Source organism: Anopheles ziemanni, chromosome 3, assembly GCF_943734765.1.
Source record: "Anopheles ziemanni chromosome 3, idAnoZiCoDA_A2_x.2, whole genome shotgun sequence".
Lineage (NCBI taxonomy): Eukaryota > Metazoa > Arthropoda > Insecta > Diptera > Culicidae > Anopheles > Anopheles ziemanni.
Window position 1 is genome coordinate 60,029,689 of NC_080706.1, and position 20,177 is coordinate 60,049,865.

The window sequence follows — 20,177 nt, forward strand, 5'->3', positions numbered from 1 at the left end:
CCAAACCTTGCAGATTGGGTAATTTTCGACTAATGTTCGAGAAATATTATTTGATAGTATCATTGATCGATCTTTTTATTTATTGATGATGAAATAATGGTAAATTCAAATTAATTCGTCATTGTGTACTTGTGTGACCGTCCGTCCACACGGCGCTGCGACAATTCTGCGACCGGGGTTTCTGCGACCGATTTGTGCTCACCGGAAGTGTCAAAGTAATCAAAAGTAGCCCAAGTCGGCCATCTTGCATGTCAAAAGTGTCGCAGAAACTCCCGCCGGCACTGGGTCGCAGCGTTGGACAATCTGGCCAACGTTTTCGTCGCAACTTTCTGCGACATTACAAAAAGACCGTTATTCGTATGTAACAATGGTCATTGTCGTGGTTTGTTCGACGAGAAGGAGTTTTGATATAGTAAATAAATATACTGACGTATTAATTCATGTTTTTAATGCGTTTTTTAATTCAACTATTGAATTAAAATGTATGAATGTAAATGTATGCTTGTTTTTACATTAATGTTTTTGACTTTCTAGAATGCTTACCCATGTAATGATTCCCCAAAATATGCCATAGGGCGCATTTACATTACAGGGTTTGACAGGCCAACATACAACTGGGGCAACGTTCCTTCTAAATCGCACCTTCTTTCAAAACAATAACAAAATTGAAGTTCTAACGTCAACTGGGTTATCGATCAGCATCACGCTGTAACTTGACACGGAGGGCGTAACCGATCAGTGTCAAAAAGGAACTTGTCAATGAAATGAGCGTTCTAGACACGGCAGAAAATCATCACGCTTCTGATGTTTCATATTGTTGTACTTTTTTCATTGGAGTTTACCGCTGTAAATATTTTAAAAATCGCGCGCTTTTTTGTACGTCTGGTTTCACATACCTGGTGAATTTTATATCTCAAGGAACTCGTTGAATTCGTTCTCACCCTCCATTGTTCAATACACAATGTAATTTCTCACTTGAATCTTCACAAGACACTTTTGCTACACTTTGTAATTCACCAGGTATGTGAAACCAAACGTACAAAAAAGCGCGCGATTTTTAAAATATATATAGCGGTAAACTCCAATGAAAAAAGTACAACAATATGAAACATCAGAAGCGTGATGATTTTCTGCCGTGTCTAGAACGCTCATTTCATTGACAAGTTCCTTTTTGACACTGATCGGTTACGCCCTCCGTGTCAAGTTACAGCGTGATGCTGATCGATAACCCAGTTGACGTTAGAACTTCAATTTTGTTATTGTTTTGAAAGAAGGTGCGATTTAGAAGGAACGTTGCCCCAGTTGTATGTTGGCCTGTCAAACCCTGTAATGACCATTCCCGGTTGACGACAAATGTCAGTTCACCCTGATTTTGGGTCCCCGCATCCAAAAATCTGTACTTCTCCCCCCCTCAACTCTGTGATTAGAAATGAGAATGTGTGCGTTGGTCGTTTTCTTAGGGAGAGAGAGGGTGCGAATGCTTCCTATGCATATTCTATCCTTTGCAACCATGCAACGCCAAACTATCCCCAATATACTTACTGCAGTAAGCATGCGTCGTTATTCGCGTATACGCACGTACTTACGTACGAAACCTATTTGATATATGTGAGTGTGTTCCTTGTTGGAGCAACTACAGCATCATGTATTTGCGCAGTCTGATCATAGCAATCTCAAAGTGCAGGCGCAAGTGCATTGAGCAGCAAGTGTTATGATTGTGCCATTAAAACTGTTGAGGTAAGAAAAAACTAATAAACTTATAAAAATGATGGAAATCTTGGTGATTTAAATCAGTAACATTCTAACTTTTTTTACTTTTAGGAATGAAAAGCAAAGCTAAAGAATGCGTCGAATGATGCATGACCGTCCGTCCACACGGCGCTGCGACAATTCTGCGACCGGGGTTTCTGCGACCGATTTGTGCTCACCGGAAGTGTCAAAGTAATCAAAGTAGCCCAAGTCGGTCATCTTGTATGTCAAAAGTGTCGCAGAAACTCCCACCGGCACCGTGTCGCGGCGTTGGACGATCTGGCCAACGTTTGTGTCGCAACTTTCTGCGACATTACAAAAAGACCGTTATTCGTATGTAAAAATGGTCATTGTCGTGGTTTGCTCGACGAGAAGGAGTTTTGATATAGTAAATAAATATACTGGCGTGCTTATTCATGTTTTTAATGCGTTTTTTAATTTAACTATTGTGTTAAAATGAAAGAATGTAAATAATAATTATAATGTAAATGCACCCTATAGCATATTTTTATTATTCTAGCAAGTCATAAGCATTAATGTAAAAACAAGTTAACGTTAAAAGTGTCATTTTGGAAGCGTATAAGTATTAATACCTTTAAATAAGTATTAATTATAAAAATATAATTATACTATTTAGTAGGTATTAATACTTAAGCGCTTCCAAAATAACGCTTTTAACGGTAACTTGTATTAACATTAATAATTTTGAAAAGCATTAATTTTTGACTTTGTAGAATAATAAATAATAAAAATATGCTATAGGGTGCATGCATTATAATTATTATTTACATTCTTTCATTTTAACACAATAGTTAAATTAAAAAACGCATTAAAAACATGAATTTGCACGCCAGTATATTTATTTACTATATCAAAACTCCTTCTCGTCGAGCAAACCACGACAATGACCATTTTTACATACGAATAACGGTATTTTTGTAATGTCGCAGAAAGTTGCGACACAAACGTTGGCCAGATCGTCCAACGCCGCGACCCGGTGCCGGTGGGAGTTTCTGCGACACTTTTGACATACAAGATGGCCGACTTGGGCTACTTTTGATTACTTTGACACTTCCCAACTAACAATTGACAAGCATCTTTGGAACATTCTGTCTGATCTTTAGAACGTTTTTCCACCTTCCAATAAACCGCTACATTAGGAACTGTAACCCAGCCATTTGAGTTTTGACAACTCATGGAGGCGGCCATTTTTACCGACGGTCAAACCCGGTGAAAAAGTATAGCGATATGAAATAAAAAAAACGGTGAATTTAAAATAGTTGGTAGTTTCACTTGACGATCTTGCATCTCCCACTCTTTGGGATCAGCCGCTGTATTTCCACCGGTCTCGCTTGTCATTTAGTTGCAACTATTATTGTCCAACCTATTAGAGGGGAATATGGATCATTTGGTTCAAATCTTTTTATAACTAGTATTGTTACTTACTTGTGTTGGTGTTTGCTGCTTCTGAGGCTCGAACTGCTTGGGACAAGAAATGGTATGTTGTTGTCGGCTCACCAAATCACATGAGCCACGCTCCGCTTCGACGATTGGTAGCTTAATTGACAATATCTATCAACAAACATTTTCAACAGGTGATGACCACAGTTATTCCTTGGCACAACGAAAAGCACCAGTCTGTAAAAGTAGCCGCAATATATCAGTATGCATCTGTATGCTGATGCACTGCTTTTGCTTTGATTCATTATATGCTGCCGCCAAACGATTAAATCTTTCTTTTTGATCATGTTTTTGCAGGTGCGTCTTGTGGATCAACATTTGGTTGCTTGCTTTGGGTAATTCCGTGGAGATGAATGTCGGCGCATCACTTGGTGGAGCATCATTTTCATTGTGTGTTTCATTGATTTGGCTACTTTTCCAACCGAATGGTGCTTTTCATAATTCCATGGAATGATTGTGGATTGAAAACTGAAAAGTGATTTGCTATTGGGTTTTTTTAACTACACTATTGTGATTTCCATTTTGTTTATTGGTTTCTCTAGTGTTTATGTATACTAATAATCGATATTTCTTTTATGTGTAGAATTGTTTTAAAGTCAAATTCTAATTAAAATGAATCGATGTCGTTATGGAACGAAAAACCAATATTTTGTATTTATTGTTTATGTTGGATGCCCATATATGTAACATGTTTATATTATTCTTTCGATTGATTAGTCGTTTCTTAACTTACTCCACTAATGAATGAGATAAACGTATAAATAGATGTTGACCCTCCTCATCTACTTGAATGGCCGCAAGCTTGTATTTTATTTCCCTGGCATTGGTTCCACTCAGTGAGGTAAACAAACCTAGCCAAACATTTAGGCCAGTAGGTTCACATAGATTAACAAACGCCCTTCAAAACTAATGTGTGGGAATTCAAATTATATTCGCCTTCGGCAGTACACTTTAAACAACCATGTTTTTCATTGAAGTTTGTCACACCTGAAAACGGACGTAACAAAGATGAGTAAAGTAACAATTAGAGATAATGAAAGTCTTACCTTTAATAAATGCTCGTGCCGCTGCATCAGCTATAATTGCACGAACTTTTATCTCATGTTGCACTTCGTTGATGATGGCTCCGTAATCAAAGTCGTTAAGCTCCTGCACACATGTCTTAGGAACTCTTCGACCCTTAGCGGCTTTGACGAGCCGCTGAAGATTGCCACCGAGCCACTTGTGGTAGCTCATGGATGTTCATAAGAATCAGCCAAAACGTGTCCAGGCCACGTCTGTGTAGTGGCAACCCATCGATAGATAAATTTAGAGATATCGACATTTCACATTGCTAGAAATAAATAATAATTCAACATCACGATACGTGTTAGCGCATTCGACTAGTATTTCAATCATCTTACCTGAATCGTTTGGACAAACTACATAGGATGGATTTGTGCCAATATCGACCACCATTCACTGCAATAATGTTCGCGACGGTCCTATTAGTTTTCAAAAGAGTACAATCGTTCTTCGGCAGCTGATTCTCTCGTAAAATATCTAACATCTTGTTCACAATCGAACGAAACAGATTTTGAACAACTGCCAAAAACCTTATACATTCCTCCATCGTCGTGTTGCCTTACTTCAAAGTACTTCCACCAAAGCTATCTACACTGCTCACGTTATCCGGTACACCATCGATTCTTGAGACTTTGTCTTGACCGTGATCGTCTCCAGAACGCGTTTTTTCTTCTGAGGTCTTCTTCGACAACTAGATCGTAGACGATCAAAGAATCATCATTAATCTCTAGCTGACCCACACTGGTACTAGGAGCTTCTAAAATAAATAATTATTTATTTAAATTTCGGATTCAAATATTGAGCAGCACAAGCACAAACACTTACGTTCCATTCCACAAGAATGTTGGCTCTCCTGATCAAATCTTTTCCCATTCACTTTGTACAAATTACCTGAACGCTTAAGCTGCCCTAGAAAGTTGTTTTTGTATGCCATTTTCACTAGTTATGGACACCACTTTTGATAAAATCAAAATTTCCGAAGTGCTGGAAGCTTGCAACGTTGCTTCCGATTTTGTTTACAAATTTGTGTGATGCGGTGGAAAGGGAGAGGCACAGTGGAATTGCTTCCTTAGTCGTGCGCTCTCGCTCTCGCACATGGTATAAACATTGAATGTTCCAAAGATGACAGCTCGTGGTTACCTGGGTTCCGGTGATCACAAATCGGTCGCAGAAACCCCGGTCGCAGAATTGTCGCAGCGCCGTGTGGACGGACGGTGAGCTGGATTGCATATGCTAATAAGAATTGGATCGTTCTGAGTCGGCAACTCCACTGCAAAGGCCGGATCCCTACACTAGTAAGTCAGAAAACAGAATGATCGCAAATATCCGAATAATAAACTTCCGATGACTTAATTCTCAAAAAGCAAATGTTTTGATTTCACCGCAGCATTCTGCGGGTAGAAGAAAATATCACATTCATAGAATATACCATACACACACACCTACATGCGAGCTAGCCTCACGCACACCACCAAGCAAACCAATGCAAATGTGTGCGGCAATACATGGGCGATCCGTCAAATTTTGACTTGCTGGGAGGTTGCTGGGACTCTTGCTGGAACTACATGACAGCAGCAGAAAATTTGAATTTCTGTCAACCGGGTTGTTACATACGAATAACGGTCTTTTTGTAATGTCGCAGAAAGTTGCGACGAAAACGTTGGCCAGATTGTCCAACGCTGCGACCCAGTGCCGGCGGGAGTTTCTGCGACACTTTTGACATGCAAGATGGCCGACTTGGGCTACTTTTGATTACTTTGACACTTCCGGTGAGCACAAATCGGTCGCAGAAATCCCGGTCGCCGAATTGTCGCAGCGCCGTGTGGACGGACGGTGAGTGATCAAGTTACTGGCAAGTACTTGCCTGCAGTGCGAACGGCTACTTGCCACTTGCCTGCTTACTTGCCACTTGCACTTGCCGACGTGCGAATCAGCCTTAAGTCTAATTTCATATGTTTTGAAATCTTTTTCCATCGTTATGATGGATAAATGATGACGTTTCGTTCCAACAAAGTAGTGAGACGCATATTTCAATAAAACTTTAATAATATAATAAATCGAATCATCCGAGTGCTTCTAACGATGCCCAAGAGCCGTCTGCATCGATAGTAACAAATATTAAGTGTCGAAACTAACTTACACACCACTTTAGCTAACAAAAATACGATGAAATATAACTGTCCGACTTTGCGATTGGCCTTCAAAATTCCAACTTTTTCCACTCTATTGTTTATTGCGCCGCTTGGGTACGATTTTTTTCACCGTTCTTTTTGCACGTACTTCGTAGGAAGGTGCACCAAGAAGATGCAATGAACAAAAATCATTGTTATCAATTCTAAGTACTCTAAAATCGACCACAAAGTCAGACGCATGCTCATTTTTTGAGCGTCCAGCTCATATAATTTACTACGAATGGGTATACGTTTTTGCCACGTATAGTTAGAAATGGCTGTTATAAACGCACAGTCACGTTGTCAAAACTGTTCTCTTTTGAGGTGTCCCGCAAGTATAAAGAGAATTGTTTTACCCTTCTTTTCAGAAGTCGGTTCACGCCTAGATTGCATAGGATATCTGCTGCAAAAGAAGGGGTAAAAGAATTCTGAAAAGAAAAGCGGGCAGTTGTGAAGAGAATTCTTTTACCCCAAAATACGTCTTGTTAATATATCTGGGGATGCCTCTGGGCATAAATCTGGGAGATGCCTTTTCCACCCCGTGTAACTCAGGGTCCACACTGCAGCGCGACGTTCCGTCACGAAACGCGTTGTCGCCTGACAAGCGGCCGAACTCCATACAAAAAAATGTCGCACAAATCGTGCTAGTGTAGAAACAGCGAAAAACGCGACGTCGCGCTAGCTCTTGTCAAATGTCAATTCGAAACGTAAACAAACGGACAGCTGGACAAAACGTAAACAAGCCGAAACACAAACGCGTACAAAACGAGCAATATTCTTCACGAAACATCGGAGTTTTCGTTGTACTACTTATTTTTAGCCTTCACAAATGTAATTCAGTTATCAAACTCCATTTTAATTGATATTCTTACCAAAGTTTTTTCGGGTGCCGAAACGTAAACAAACTGCTCTTCAACAAATAGGAGATGACGGAGATATATATACCTCCTACGATGGGGCAAAATATTGTCGATGTTTGTTTCCACATACTCCCCTACCTCTGTCGCGCTTGGCTTGCGCGATTGTTCTGCGAAACTGGGCTACTTTTGAAACGAGACGTCGCGCTGTAGTGTGGACCCCGAGTTAGCGTAGGAGGATTTACCCCGACTAGCATACCGAACGAAGAAGAAGACGTCGCATTTTTCGCTGTTTCTATACCTGGCATCGTCTAGCGTGCAACTTTTTTTTTTTGTATGGAGTTCAGCCGCCTGTCAGGCGTCGTCGCGTTTCGTGACGGGACGTCGCGCTGTAGTCTGGAGCGCGTGTCATTGTTTTCCTTGTTTTGTAATTTAGCATTAATCTGTCAAAAAGCTGTCACGTTTTTCCAGTACTTTCGGCTAGGTTTTCCGTGTGAAAACAAAGTCTACGATCAGAAGATAATCTGATGTAATACAGAGTTTCTCGGAAACGAAAGTGTTTGCTCTTGTTGAAAGTATAAATAAAGTTTATATTAAACATGATCCAAATACTTAGGAATGCAGCTTGTACGCCATTAAAGAGTTTAACACGATACATACGGCCGGCTGTATTCGCATGCGATAGAGTTCAGTTCAGTACATATCGATCGTCAGTGATCAATAATCCCGCATTTAATCGTTCGAATGGAAGGCTGATACTGGCACTACGCAATGCAGCACTGTATGGAAACTCTAGAAGCTTTTGCAGCAAAAATGATTCTAGTTCCGATGATCCAGTTGATCCGCCGGTGGAGCCTCCAGTCACTTTCACGAATCAGCTGCCAGCCACCGTAGCTATTCCAGAAGTATGGCCCCATTTACCAGTCATAGCCACTAAGCGAAACCCCGTGTTTCCGCGTTTTATGAAAATCCTTGAGGTAAACATACATACTTCCAAAATCCAAGGAAACAGTAAATAAAGTTACTTTTAATGCTTTTTAGGTATCAAATCCAATGTTGATTGATTTGCTACGACGCAAAGTGAAGCTGAATCAGCCGTATGTAGGCATTTTCCTAAAACGGGACGATGACAACCCGAACGAGGTGATGGAAACATTGAAAGAGGTGTACGACGTGGGTACATTTGCACAAATCCAAGAAATGCAGGATCTCGGCGACCGCTTACGGTTGGTAGTTACGGCGCACAGGCGCATCAAAATCGTTGGTCAACTTTATGAAGACTTGGACGCACCGGCACCAGGCAAGGGTAGGTACTAATGCACCGTTGGTCGTGTTACGGGTGAAGGAACTACTATCATGTTGGACTGTTTTTTGTCACCGTGTATCAGAAATGTCTATAAAATATCCGTTCTTTAAAACGCAAATCGGGGTTTCGGTAGACGAACCGGATGCGGAGAAGCGTCGAAGAAAGCACAAACTGAGGAACAAACAAATACGCAACGCAAACAACGATCACTCGGCGGACGGTACGCCAGTGGAGGAAGCCCCAAAGCGCCGACTACTGAAAGATGGTGAACAACAGCCGCTGCTTATGGTTGAGGTAGAAAACGTGAAACATGAGAGCTTCAAACATACGGAGGAAGTTAAAGCATTAACACAAGAAGTGATTAAAACTATTCGTGATATTATTACCATGAATCCGTTGTACCGGTAAGAGAAAAATCAATAGGCGACATAGGATCGTTTCCGTCCGATGACGTGCTTATGTTTCTTATCCCTTACAGTGAAAGTCTTCAGCAGATGCTGCATCAAAACCAGCGTGTAGTGGACAATCCGGTTTATTTGTGCGATCTGGGAGCATCTCTGTCGGCAGCGGAACCGGCCGAGCTGCAGGAGATCTTGGAAGAAATGGATGTAAGAATGCTTTTTCATATTTTTTTTTCTTCATTTCTGCTAATCTAAAATGTCACCTTCACAGATTCCTAAACGTTTGATGCTTTCATTGTCGATGTTGAAGAAAGAGCTAGAACTTTCCAAGTTACAGGCAAAGATTGGCCGTGAGGTGGAGGAAAAGGTAAAACAGCAGCACCGCAAATACATCCTGCAGGAACAGCTGAAGGTAATCAAAAAGGAGCTCGGTATCGAGAAAGATGATAAAGACGCTATCGGAGAAAAATACCGCGAGCGGATAAAGGATAAAGTTGTACCCAAGGCCGTTGCCGATGTCATTGAGGAGGAACTGACAAAGCTCAACTTTCTCGAAAGTCATAGCTCGGAGTTTAAGTATGTATCGATATGTTCTAAAGGAGGTGTAGGGTTCGCACACTAATGAGAAATATTCTGAATCGTTTCTTAGTGTTACGAGGAATTATTTAGACTGGTTAACCACACTACCGTGGGGTGTAATGAGTGAGGAAAACTTGGACATCGATCAGGCGACCAAAATATTGGACGAAGATCACTACGGTATGGAGGACATCAAAAAACGTATTCTCGAGTTTATCGCCGTTAGTCAGCTGAAGGGAACGACACAAGGCAAAATCCTTTGCTTCTATGGTCCTCCGGGTGTGGGAAAAACCAGTATAGCCCGATCAATCGCGAAAGCTCTGAACAGGGAGTACTTCCGGTTTAGTGTGGGCGGTATGACGGATGTGGCAGAAATTAAGGGACACCGCCGGACATACGTCGGTGCTATGCCGGGCAAATTGATACAATGTTTGAAAAAAACTAAGACCGAAAATCCTTTAGTTTTGATCGACGAGGTGGACAAAATCGGAAGGTAGTAGATTTTTTTTATAAATCGTTTCAAACATTTGAATACAATTTCATTCTTCTGTTTGTACTTCTTTAGGGGATACCAGGGTGATCCCAGTTCTGCATTGCTCGAGTTGCTCGATCCGGAACAAAATGTAAATTTCTTGGATCACTATCTGGACGTGCCAGTCGACCTATCGAAGGTTCTATTCATCTGCACGGCGAATGTAATTGACACGATACCCGAGCCCCTGCGCGATCGAATGGAAATGATTGATATGTCAGGTAATTATTCATTTTTCTGTTAACGCTGCATACAAACGGTTTTTGTGAGCCTTTTTTACAACATTTACAGGATATGTTGCCGAAGAAAAGCTAGCCATTGCCAAACAGTACCTCATTCCGCAAGCGATGAGAGACAGTGGAGTCGAAGATAAGCACATCAACATAACCGACGATGCGTTGAATGTGCTGATCAGAAGTTACTGCCGTGAATCGGGAGTACGCAACTTGCAAAAGCAAGTTGAGAAGATCGTACGCAAAGTAGCCTTCAAGGTCGTGCGAAAGGAGGCTGAGTTTACTGAAGTTTCCGGTGGCAATCTGAGCGATTTGCTCGGAAAACCCATATTTACACATGATCGTATGTATGACATTACACCACCGGGAGTGGTAATGGGTCTCGCATGGACTGCTATGGGTGGCTCGGCTTTGTACATTGAAACGGCGAAGCGTAAGCATTTAGAGCCGGCGGACGGTGTCGACTCCAAGCCGGTGCCCAGCGACGGCACCCTCGAATTGACCGGCCATCTCGGTGACGTAATGAAGGAATCAGCACGGATATCGCTGACGGTCGCCCGAAACTTCATCAAGCAGACCGATCCGTCGAATAATTTCCTCGAGTGTAGCCATCTGCATCTGCATGTCCCCGAGGGAGCCACTCCGAAGGATGGTCCAAGTGCGGGCGTAACCATTGTGACTGCACTGCTTTCGTTAGCCAAGAGTCAACCGATACGGCAAAATGTAGCTATGACTGGAGAAGTTTCACTCATGGGAAAAGTACTACCTGTTGGAGGAATCAAGGAAAAGACGATCGCTGCCAAACGAAGCGGTGTGAACTGCATCATCCTACCGGAGGACAATAAGAAAGATTTCACCGACCTACCAGCGTTCATTACTGAAGGCTTAGAGGTACACTATGCTACCACGTATGCGGATGTGTATCGAATTGTGTTCCCTGAAAGCTAAGTTAGTGATTAATTATTAGAAGTTTAGGGATGTGAATAGTTGAATTTCGGGCAATGCGATCAATTAAATGCTTCCGTAAATGTTATTTTCTCGTATCCACAACACTATTTATTGTTCAACAAGACCAATTCTACACTTTGAGGGTTAATTTCAACGGTTCGGCGGCTTTCTCGGCTGGCGGCGGAATTACACGCATCGGAGGAAGGCGGCGTACCTTACGACCGTGTCGGCCGTCCTTACGATGCCACAATCCGGAGCGTGGACGATTTCCTAGCTCACGGTTCTTCTGTGCCGAACCGATCGGCGTTTTACTGTGCGCGATGTTAGAGACGCGACCAACGGTGGCCATACATGTCTGCTGGAACGCAAACTCTTGCTTCGACGGCAATTGAACGACGACCAAATCGCCGAATTTGCGCAAAATCGTCCCATAAGAACCGGCAGCATGGATCAGATGGCAGGGTTGTCCGGGGTATTTTTCCAAACAATGTATCAGTGTGCCAACCTGCAGCGCACCCAACGGGTAGGCGTCCCCCTCGTTAGCCCGGACTAGAACAAATAATTCATTAGCAACGTACTATGGAGGTGTGAGTGGGGTGCAAGGGAAGAGTATCCTATTGCTTACCAGGAATACGTGGAATAAAACGAGATGTTTTTATAAGGTCACCAGCTTGCATATTTTCCGTCGCAAGAATATATTTCATCTCATTTCCGACCGCAACGAGGGCTACCTTTGCCGTACGGCAGCCGTCGTCAATAACGTCGATCACCTTTTCAACCTGGGGTGGGCCTTCCAGAGGGCCATCCCGGACCCATTTTATCCAGTGGTACTTATGTTTAATACCGCCTCCGATACCCTTCGCTATCAAGCGACCCGTCTCGGGATCTCGACCGGCCAAGTTTGTCACACGAAGCGGTTCCACCGTGTACTCCGTGGGGTAATGTACAATACGCCGGAAGGATTTTCCGCCTCCGGGTTTCGGTTTGTTTAGGTATATTTCCAAGCTTTCCAACGATATGGGACGGATACACGTATGGCGCACATCTCTGGTCAGCGTAGCTATCGATAAACGTTGAAACAACTTAGCCAAATTGGCCATTATTGAAGGAAACGAGCTTCCCCGCGGCACACACTTTATTTATGCAACAATCTCAAGGTTACTACACACTAGACAGGTTGTCGCAACATCTTTACGGGTTGGCCAAGATTACTGTAGCTACAGGTTGGATCGCCACAGCTTATCATGTCTCTATACCTTGAAGGTACTGGATACTAAAATTAACCAATTTTGAGGTTACAATCTCCGGGTGCTGTAGATACACCGATAGGAGTTTTCCTTAAAATTCTAATCAAATTAATTTTCTGATACTTGAGTCATTTGGTTGGTAGCAGTTGATCAGAATAAATGTGTTTTTGTTATAGAATTCCAAGATAGCGATATGTTGACCTGTGAAATCGTTCTATATGACTCAACCTTATGAGTATCCTTGGGGTTGACAATAAAAAAATGATTGAAATAATTTGACAAACATATTCCGAAAACAGAAGAAAGTCTGTCGAGGATAATAATAAAGCGGCAAATGCTCGACCCCGGCATGCCACAACACACCTAACAGCATCTTTTGACAGCTTTTGACTACATTCAAACGATATGCTGTCAGTATAACGCACACATTTGTTTTCGGACCAAATATGGTTTTCTTACCTTTTTGTTGTGACTATTACAAATTTTTATTCATTTCTTGCCCTATTATTCTATCGAACAATATTTTTAGATAGTTGGACTATGCATATTCGTATCCCACAAACGTTTTGTTTGTTTTCATTTAAAACAGCTGACCTCAAACTTGTTTCGAAAAACTTCAATTTCAATTGAGGAGTATATTAGCAAAAGTCTAAATGTGTGTCCTAATCAACCCTTTTTTCATTTGTTAAAAATAATGTTCCCAAATAGATTTGTTGTGCACGTGCTGTTATCAACATTTATTCGTATCAATCGAAGGTATGGGAAACTACTGTTCAACTCTGACTCGATCTGGATCATGTCAACAAAGTTGGCACACTTCGTTGTTATCAACAAATCAAATGCAGTGAGTACATTGTTTACTCTAGTTATCAGAGATAAACCCTTTTTATTATTACAATTCGCCTCCATCCGTAGGTCATACCGCACATTTGGGGTATTTATTGTAGTGGGTAAGTAATAACAGTGGTGTAAGTCCGTTTCAAAAGTGTATTTCACCATCCATCGACCATTTCTACGAGACGGTTCTTGCAATCGAATCTAAGCGTAGCTTATTTTAGGTTTCTTATCCGCATCCTTGGCCGAAATGTCCGCGGTTACTGGAACCTTCTATTACTTTGCGTTTGGGAGCAACCTTTTAGCAAAGCGGATACATATTCAAAATCCGACTGCCGTGCGCAAAGGATATGGGTATTTAAAAGTGCGTTTGTCTAATAAGTAATTACTCGTTATTCTATTTCAATGGTTCGTTTATGCATCCGTAGGACTACAGTTTGGATTTTTTCCACTATGCCGCTCGTTGGAGAGGAGCTCCGGCAACAATCGTAGAACAAAAAGGGGAAGAGGTGTGGGGAGCGATATGGGAAATCGACAACAGCAATCTAGCTGATTTAGACCGACAGGAAGGCGTACATAACAGCGTTTATAAACCGCTAACCTTACCCGTCGTGTTGCCCGGCGGTGACACGCTAGAATGTCGAGTTTATCAACTCGTAAAAAATCCGTGCTGCCTGGCACCGGATGCTGATCGTCCGTACGAAAGGCAGCCCTCGAAAACGTACATGAACATTATAATCAATGGGGCAAAAGAGACAGGTCTTCCAGAGGACTATATTGCACTGTTGAAGCGAATTAAACACAATGGTAACACCGGTGATCCACAGTTATCGATGGAACTAGAAAAACCTATCGAAGAGTGAGTCATAACGAACATAACGTAAATATCCTCCACAATACGTACAAATTTTACGATGTTTGTTTTGGTCAGGTAAGCTAAGCTTTCTTTCGTATTTGCAGCTTATTGCGAAGCAATTCAGGGAAAAAATGTGCAGGTGTAATGCGACATTTCTAAAATAAAATTATCAGAGATAATTTTGAAATAAACCTCTGAGTTTTACTTTCATTATTTTTTCTATGAATTGGAATGAATATTTTCTCTGTTGATGACAACATAATGCATTAGTTTTCCAAAAAAATCTTGTAAAACGGAATTTATTCGGATTGCCTTTTCCACGCACACACACACTTTTAAACCAAAGCGTTTTCCGGCATGCGTTTTTTCAAATAATTTGAAATAAGTTCATCCGAATGAATTGTGTTAGTTCACTGGAATGAAGGAGAAAAAATGGAAGTCGGAGAAAATGGAATGAAGGGGAATGTATTGGAAGTAGGGAAAACTTTGCGGGGAAAATATTGGAAGCTGGAGAATTCTTGAAGTCCTTTTGCATGTAGGAGAAAATGAAATTCCTGGGACAATATTGGAAAATAGAACCATGTAAAAAACATCGAAAAACTAGGGGAATTGTAATGAACTCTAGCTTTTTCAGACAATTCTCCAGACACAAAACTCAAAGCCGACCGCAGTTTCAAGAGCAACGCTAAACATATCAGATCAGATGCTTTTGATCTACGAACAATTCTTGTCGCATATTACTATTCATGGCCGCGCATTTTCAGGATATTCTAGCATTCTGCTAATTGTACATAGCTAGAAAGACCAATCGCTTGAAAGGTCTTGGTCTGGATACGAACTCACTCTGCCATAGATAGAACATAATTCCTTACAAAGATATTTGCGAATAATGTATTTTATACTATTTTTTTCTAGCATTCAGGTCTCGACATAGTTGCAGGCATGGAACCATTTCTTGACCATACATTATCGTTCTACCGTCTTTTGCCACCACAAAAGCCTTTCACTCGAAAACTTTGCCTTTTATTAAAATGGTTCGTTTTTGAATAACTTTGTCGATAGGATGCTCTAGGATAGCCAGCAAAATTAGCGTCCTGTTGAATGGTTACGGAATTATTCCGCTTCGTCTCACCGTCCATCGTTTTTGCTGCTCATTCCATGGGATGGAGAAAAACAGCTTCCGTTAATGAATGTTCGTACGTTAGACCCGGCAGAGACTAACTACTCCTGTGTTATGCTGGTCCGACCCGTGCCAGCCGCTGTGACAAACGTTGAAGGCCTTTAGAATGGGTAATTATCAAGTTTGATAGAGATATTAGTGATTGTAAAACAGGGGTACTTGCAAAACGAATATCAATGATCTTCTTTAAAAAAAAAAAAATCCACACGATGAAATAAACAACAAAGAAACAAAATCATCATAATATAAAATAAGCAATACAAGTATAGTTTATCATGCAATCAACTAAACAAAAAAATCGCTTTACGTTGTAAAATTTTCATTCCACAGATGCAGAATAAAGAGTTGTTGTGATTAGTTTAACATGTTACTACTATCCGGAAAACATTGATCTAAGCATATAAAAATTACAGAAACCCAATTTTGGCAAAAACAGACGTGCTTTACCAATCGTTAAATAAATATAAGTTAAATTACGCCACAGTACAAAACTTATTTATTAGAATCCTTCAATCCACACAAAATGCACGGATGGGTATTTGGCTTTTGATGCGCTAAAAAATTTACAAATATCCAGCAACACAGCTAGTAAAGGCCACTAAGCTTGGCGTTTAAAGCACCGGTAGTTTGGGCCTTGCGGTGCGCATACTGTCATATCTAAATCCTGCTCCACAAGGAAATAAACCTCCACTACGTGCGAAGTATGAACCGGCGCGATCCCGAATCCCGCTGGCACTCGTTTGTCAGCCGGAAAAGTTCCAAAGATCCCAACCAGATTCCGATTGCTATCGCACCATCTCGAAGCAGAAAAAAACGAAGGTTCCTCACACCGCAGCCCCCGGCTGTCTCGTTTGCTTTCCCGCACATCCACACACCTAGCCGAAACCGGAACAAGCCGCTCGCAGCGGGAGCCACTCTCCGAAAACGTTTGTTTTGCCGCGGCAAAACATCATTATCCCACATCAGACCGGGGCTTAAAATAAACATAAAATATGCAAATCCTTTCCTGCTGCCCGAGTGCGTCTTACACGAAGCATACTTTTCCTGCGTGTCAGTTCGGGAGGAGTGGAAAGCCTTCCATTGCTTTTGCTTCCTCTTGCAAAATCTCTTCCAAAAGATGAGAGATTCCGGTTTTCCTCATCACCCAAAGTGAGATGGGTTGTGTTTGAGCTTTTCATTACACGATGGTTGCCGGTGCCGTGTGTTGGAGAAGTTTAATCTTCGCTTCTCAACAACTTTTGCAATTGTTATTGTGACCGCACACTCACCACCGGTGCAGAACAAACTTTTGCCTCATTCTAAACGGCCTCCCAATGCTGAGTACGTAGCCTTCGCGTCTGGTTGGGGAAAACGCGTATTACAAATCCCCAAACACTCCGGTATCCTGATGATTTCTTAGCCACACAACATTCTGGCATCGTGCAAAACTCCGTACGTCTCATGGATTTTTGCCAGTGTGTTGGTCAATCTTCTTGGTACCTTGCTATTGCAAGGCTCGACTAGACATCCATCATTTCGCTCGTTCCTTTATTTTTTTTGCACACATTCATTGGCCCGTCGTCCCGGTCGGGCTCTTATTCAGGTTGTTATGCACCATTTCTCAAGTGGTTAGTGAGCAAAACCTCGCACCGTCTACCGCTTACCGGCTCAACCATAAGTGGTTCACGTATTTTATGCTTTCCAATTTATTCGGCTCACCCACAAGCACCAAGCACTCCAACGACGTTTCACCTATGCAGCATTTAATTTGAATGGGAGCCCGTGAGAAATTGGACTTAAAAATGATTGCTTGAGTCGAATGCTTGCCTGCGGTTTCCGGTTAATGATGGATGCGAAGTGGGAACTCAAGAGCACTCCAGAGCTCTTCTATGCCAGTAGGAAAGCCCGACATAGAGGAAGTTTTACTTTAACGCCCGTGTCAGCAGGTTGGTCTTTAATGCATATTTGCATGGTTATTTATTGCGTATACACGCGCAAAGTGTTTCATCCGGTTTTGTGCAGCTAATAATAAGGTGCAAATTAAATTGCTTTCGCCAAGCTAAAGTGTGACCTAGCACAACGATTTCCAGTGCTACAATGAGTCCTATAATGATGTAATGAGAGTTCACATAAATTAATTATCTTTACAGAAATGTCGTAATACATAAGTAGGAATTGAAAGAAGAATAATATTTGTATGTTGTTGTCTGGATTAATTAGAAGATGTCCTTCTGCTTGCAGCATACACTTGGTGCAACATCAACTTACTTAATTTATGTGATGTTAAAAAATAAGCCTTATTTTCGGGATTTCGGAGAAAGCTGGTTCAACTTCTATTTATTAGATATTTAATTTATTAACTTTCTGTCATTGTGTAAACTTTAGATTCTCTTTACACATATACAGTAAAAATGTTTAATATTAAATTATCTGTGTACAGAACTCTGGGTAGAAAAGTCATTTTAGTTCCTGTAGTGTATTATTAAGTGAAGTTATTTAAAAGATTGCCATTCCTAAAGTTCAAATACCGTATGAGGTTTAGAGGCCAATATTGAGTTTAAATAGCATAGCTTTTTCTCGTTTCAACTAAGCCATCTCTGCGAGGACATCAAGTCATGTATTGAATTTTTGATCGATTTTCAGTTCCCCGCATTTTTCGTCTGTTTCATAACTGCTGCGAGGTTATAAAACATCTCGTGAATCATTTAGAATATTTTTCTGTTTTCACTAAATATCTGAGTGATATTCTATCTGTGGCACCGAAGCCAATGTTACGCAATACTTGACGTGATGACATCTACTTCAATAATTGAATTTCCAAGGGAAACGCTTCACAAGGGAAAAATAAAAACCACCTGATAGCTCGACGGATGATAAGCTTCCTGGTGGAGGAAAATGTCTTTTCCGCACCGGAGACGCCCGAAAGTTTGCAAACAGCCGGACTGAAAGACAGAAAGCTTGACAGACATTATGCTCGGTAATGGGGCGGACGATAACCGTAATGTGGCGGCATCCCTTCAGACCAGATCCCTACTCATGGCACCGGTATTCGGCCGATTTTAGGTTCAAAGCTTCAACGCACGAGAATGTTGAAAATTTGTTCGCTCCGTTTGACGGTTAAGTTCACATTCAACACATGATCACAGAGTGATGTACGAAATGAGATGGCCAACGCTCTGTTCAAGACATCGTGGACGAAAATCTTGTCCCTCGTCCCTCGATGGGAATTATTATTTACCATTATTTACCAAAATGTCGTATTTTTTCATCACCACAATCATCGTTGCCATTTGTGCTTAATTTGATTTTCCCGTCTGTTCTATGCAATTCGAGACGCGTTTGTTTGAAATGCCATAGAACTTTTCTATTGTGCTGTGCCAGATGGATGTGACAGTAATTGAGTTTTGGAATGGTGGGTTTTAGGTGACACCGGCGTACAGCGGTAAAAATATGTTTATTGAGCCATCGTTGAGGTAGCATTGAGAGGATGACAATTTCTCGTATCCAATAAGGGAATGGTGCAAAATTATTTCGCTCATGAATATAATCTAGCAATGTGTTGTGCCAAGGTATTATTTATTTTTGGTAATTCTTACTTTGAATTAGTTAAATATTTTAAATGCCTTAAGTACAAAAATGTCATTTAGAGCATGTTAGCTTTAACAATACGGCAATACCTTAATAAATAAAATAAATCATTAATTTGAATATTTGTTTAAAACTTCCAAATAAATTCATTTGATTGTTGTATCTACATCATTAAATCAAAGTAAAATTAATTTGAAGACTTGAAAAAATATTGTTTCAGTTTCTGAGACTTGAAAAAATATTGTTTCAGTTTTTACTTTCATCCTTTAATGCTCTATATTCTCTCGATGAATATGTTAACAATAGAGGAAAGTTGCAAAAAAAAAAAAAAATATGCAGTTCCAAATATTGACTTAATATCTATGAGTCAAGAAAATGATGTCCTTTTTCCTACCATCTGATACACCATGGTCTTAAAGAGATTGTGCTTTGGTGAAACATGATAAACATGAATCATCTTTCCACGTTAAACTTGGGAAAAGTTTGTTTAGATTAGGGATATAGTATATACATTTCATAGTTTTTCGTTATTTATGTACTCATCCGTAAAACTCGACTGTTCAATAGCAAAATCTTAGCATGCATCAGGATCTCGGTGTGGGTGTTTTTAAAGCCAAACGAGGGATAAATATTTATGAATGGGAGATAACATCAGGGACCAACCACGATTCCCTGGTTCCAGGCACGTTAGTTTGCCGTTTTACCTTTTCCAAAACGAAAACTACCGGGAGAATCCCGCATCTTCGAAACCCAAGCCATGTTGGTATGATCCAGTTTAGCGGTAACACACTGCAAGCACCAGTTCCCAACACGTGCACGGTTCACCGCGGTCTTTGATTGAGTCTTCGAACGACGGGGGAACGGATAACGTTTCCATAAGCTTATTACAGGTGTGTCTCGTGAGGACGATCCGAGATTCGTTGCATTCAGAACTGTTTCCTTACCACCAAGTTTTGACGGTGAAGAAAAGTTTCAGTCAGAAGCCAGTATATCGAGAACGTATTTTTCCATTGCGCTTGGAGTTTTCGTTTTCAAGTTATCAATAACAAACATCTTATGTTAGCTAGTGTCAATATTTATGATGATCAATTTTTGAAAAACATCATAAACCAGCTACTAGTATTGTATGGTTGGAATATGGCTGATAACAGTGAGTTGGATCGATAAGATTCAATATTAAACAAGGTTCTG

The 20,177-nt window shown here is 41.0% G+C and overlaps 3 protein-coding genes across 5 annotated transcripts; 2 read left to right on the forward strand and 1 right to left on the reverse strand.

Moving 5' to 3' along the window:
- The first annotated feature begins 7,902 nt into the window (after positions 1 to 7,902).
- On the forward strand, positions 7,903 to 11,320 carry LOC131290088 (lon protease homolog, mitochondrial). Of its 2 annotated transcripts, none has more exons than XM_058319473.1 (8): positions 7,903 to 8,280; positions 8,345 to 8,609; positions 8,692 to 9,013; positions 9,088 to 9,217; positions 9,282 to 9,586; positions 9,660 to 10,082; positions 10,155 to 10,342; positions 10,413 to 11,320. In XM_058319473.1, the coding sequence occupies exons 1-8, from the start codon at positions 7,903 to 7,905 to the stop codon at positions 11,300 to 11,302; spliced, it is 2,901 nt and encodes a 966-aa protein (XP_058175456.1). In that variant the 3' UTR covers positions 11,303 to 11,320. The 2 variants fall into 2 exon arrangements, with proteins under 2 accessions (XP_058175456.1, XP_058175457.1); XM_058319474.1 differs by having other exon boundaries at positions 8,136 to 8,280; positions 8,743 to 9,013.
- Positions 11,321 to 11,414: 94 nt separating this feature from the next.
- LOC131287121 (large ribosomal subunit protein uL2m) lies at positions 11,415 to 12,444 on the reverse strand. Its single transcript, XM_058316140.1, has 2 exons — positions 11,928 to 12,444; positions 11,415 to 11,851 (listed from the first exon to the last, which is right to left on the reverse strand). The coding sequence occupies exons 1-2, from the start codon at positions 12,400 to 12,402 to the stop codon at positions 11,433 to 11,435; spliced, it is 894 nt and encodes a 297-aa protein (XP_058172123.1). The 5' UTR covers positions 12,403 to 12,444; the 3' UTR covers positions 11,415 to 11,432.
- A 939-nt stretch (positions 12,445 to 13,383) lies between these two features.
- Positions 13,384 to 14,438, forward strand: LOC131287211 (gamma-glutamylcyclotransferase-like). 2 transcript variants are annotated; one of them, XM_058316243.1, is made up of 4 exons: positions 13,384 to 13,393; positions 13,465 to 13,499; positions 13,608 to 13,747; positions 13,812 to 14,438. In XM_058316243.1, exons 1-4 carry the CDS (start codon positions 13,389 to 13,391, stop codon positions 14,244 to 14,246), a joined length of 615 nt encoding a protein of 204 aa, XP_058172226.1. In that variant the 5' UTR covers positions 13,384 to 13,388; the 3' UTR covers positions 14,247 to 14,438. The 2 variants fall into 2 exon arrangements, with proteins under 2 accessions (XP_058172226.1, XP_058172227.1); XM_058316244.1 differs by lacking the exon at positions 13,384 to 13,393 and having other exon boundaries at positions 13,455 to 13,499; positions 13,598 to 13,747.
- Positions 14,439 to 20,177: the final 5,739 nt, after the last annotated feature.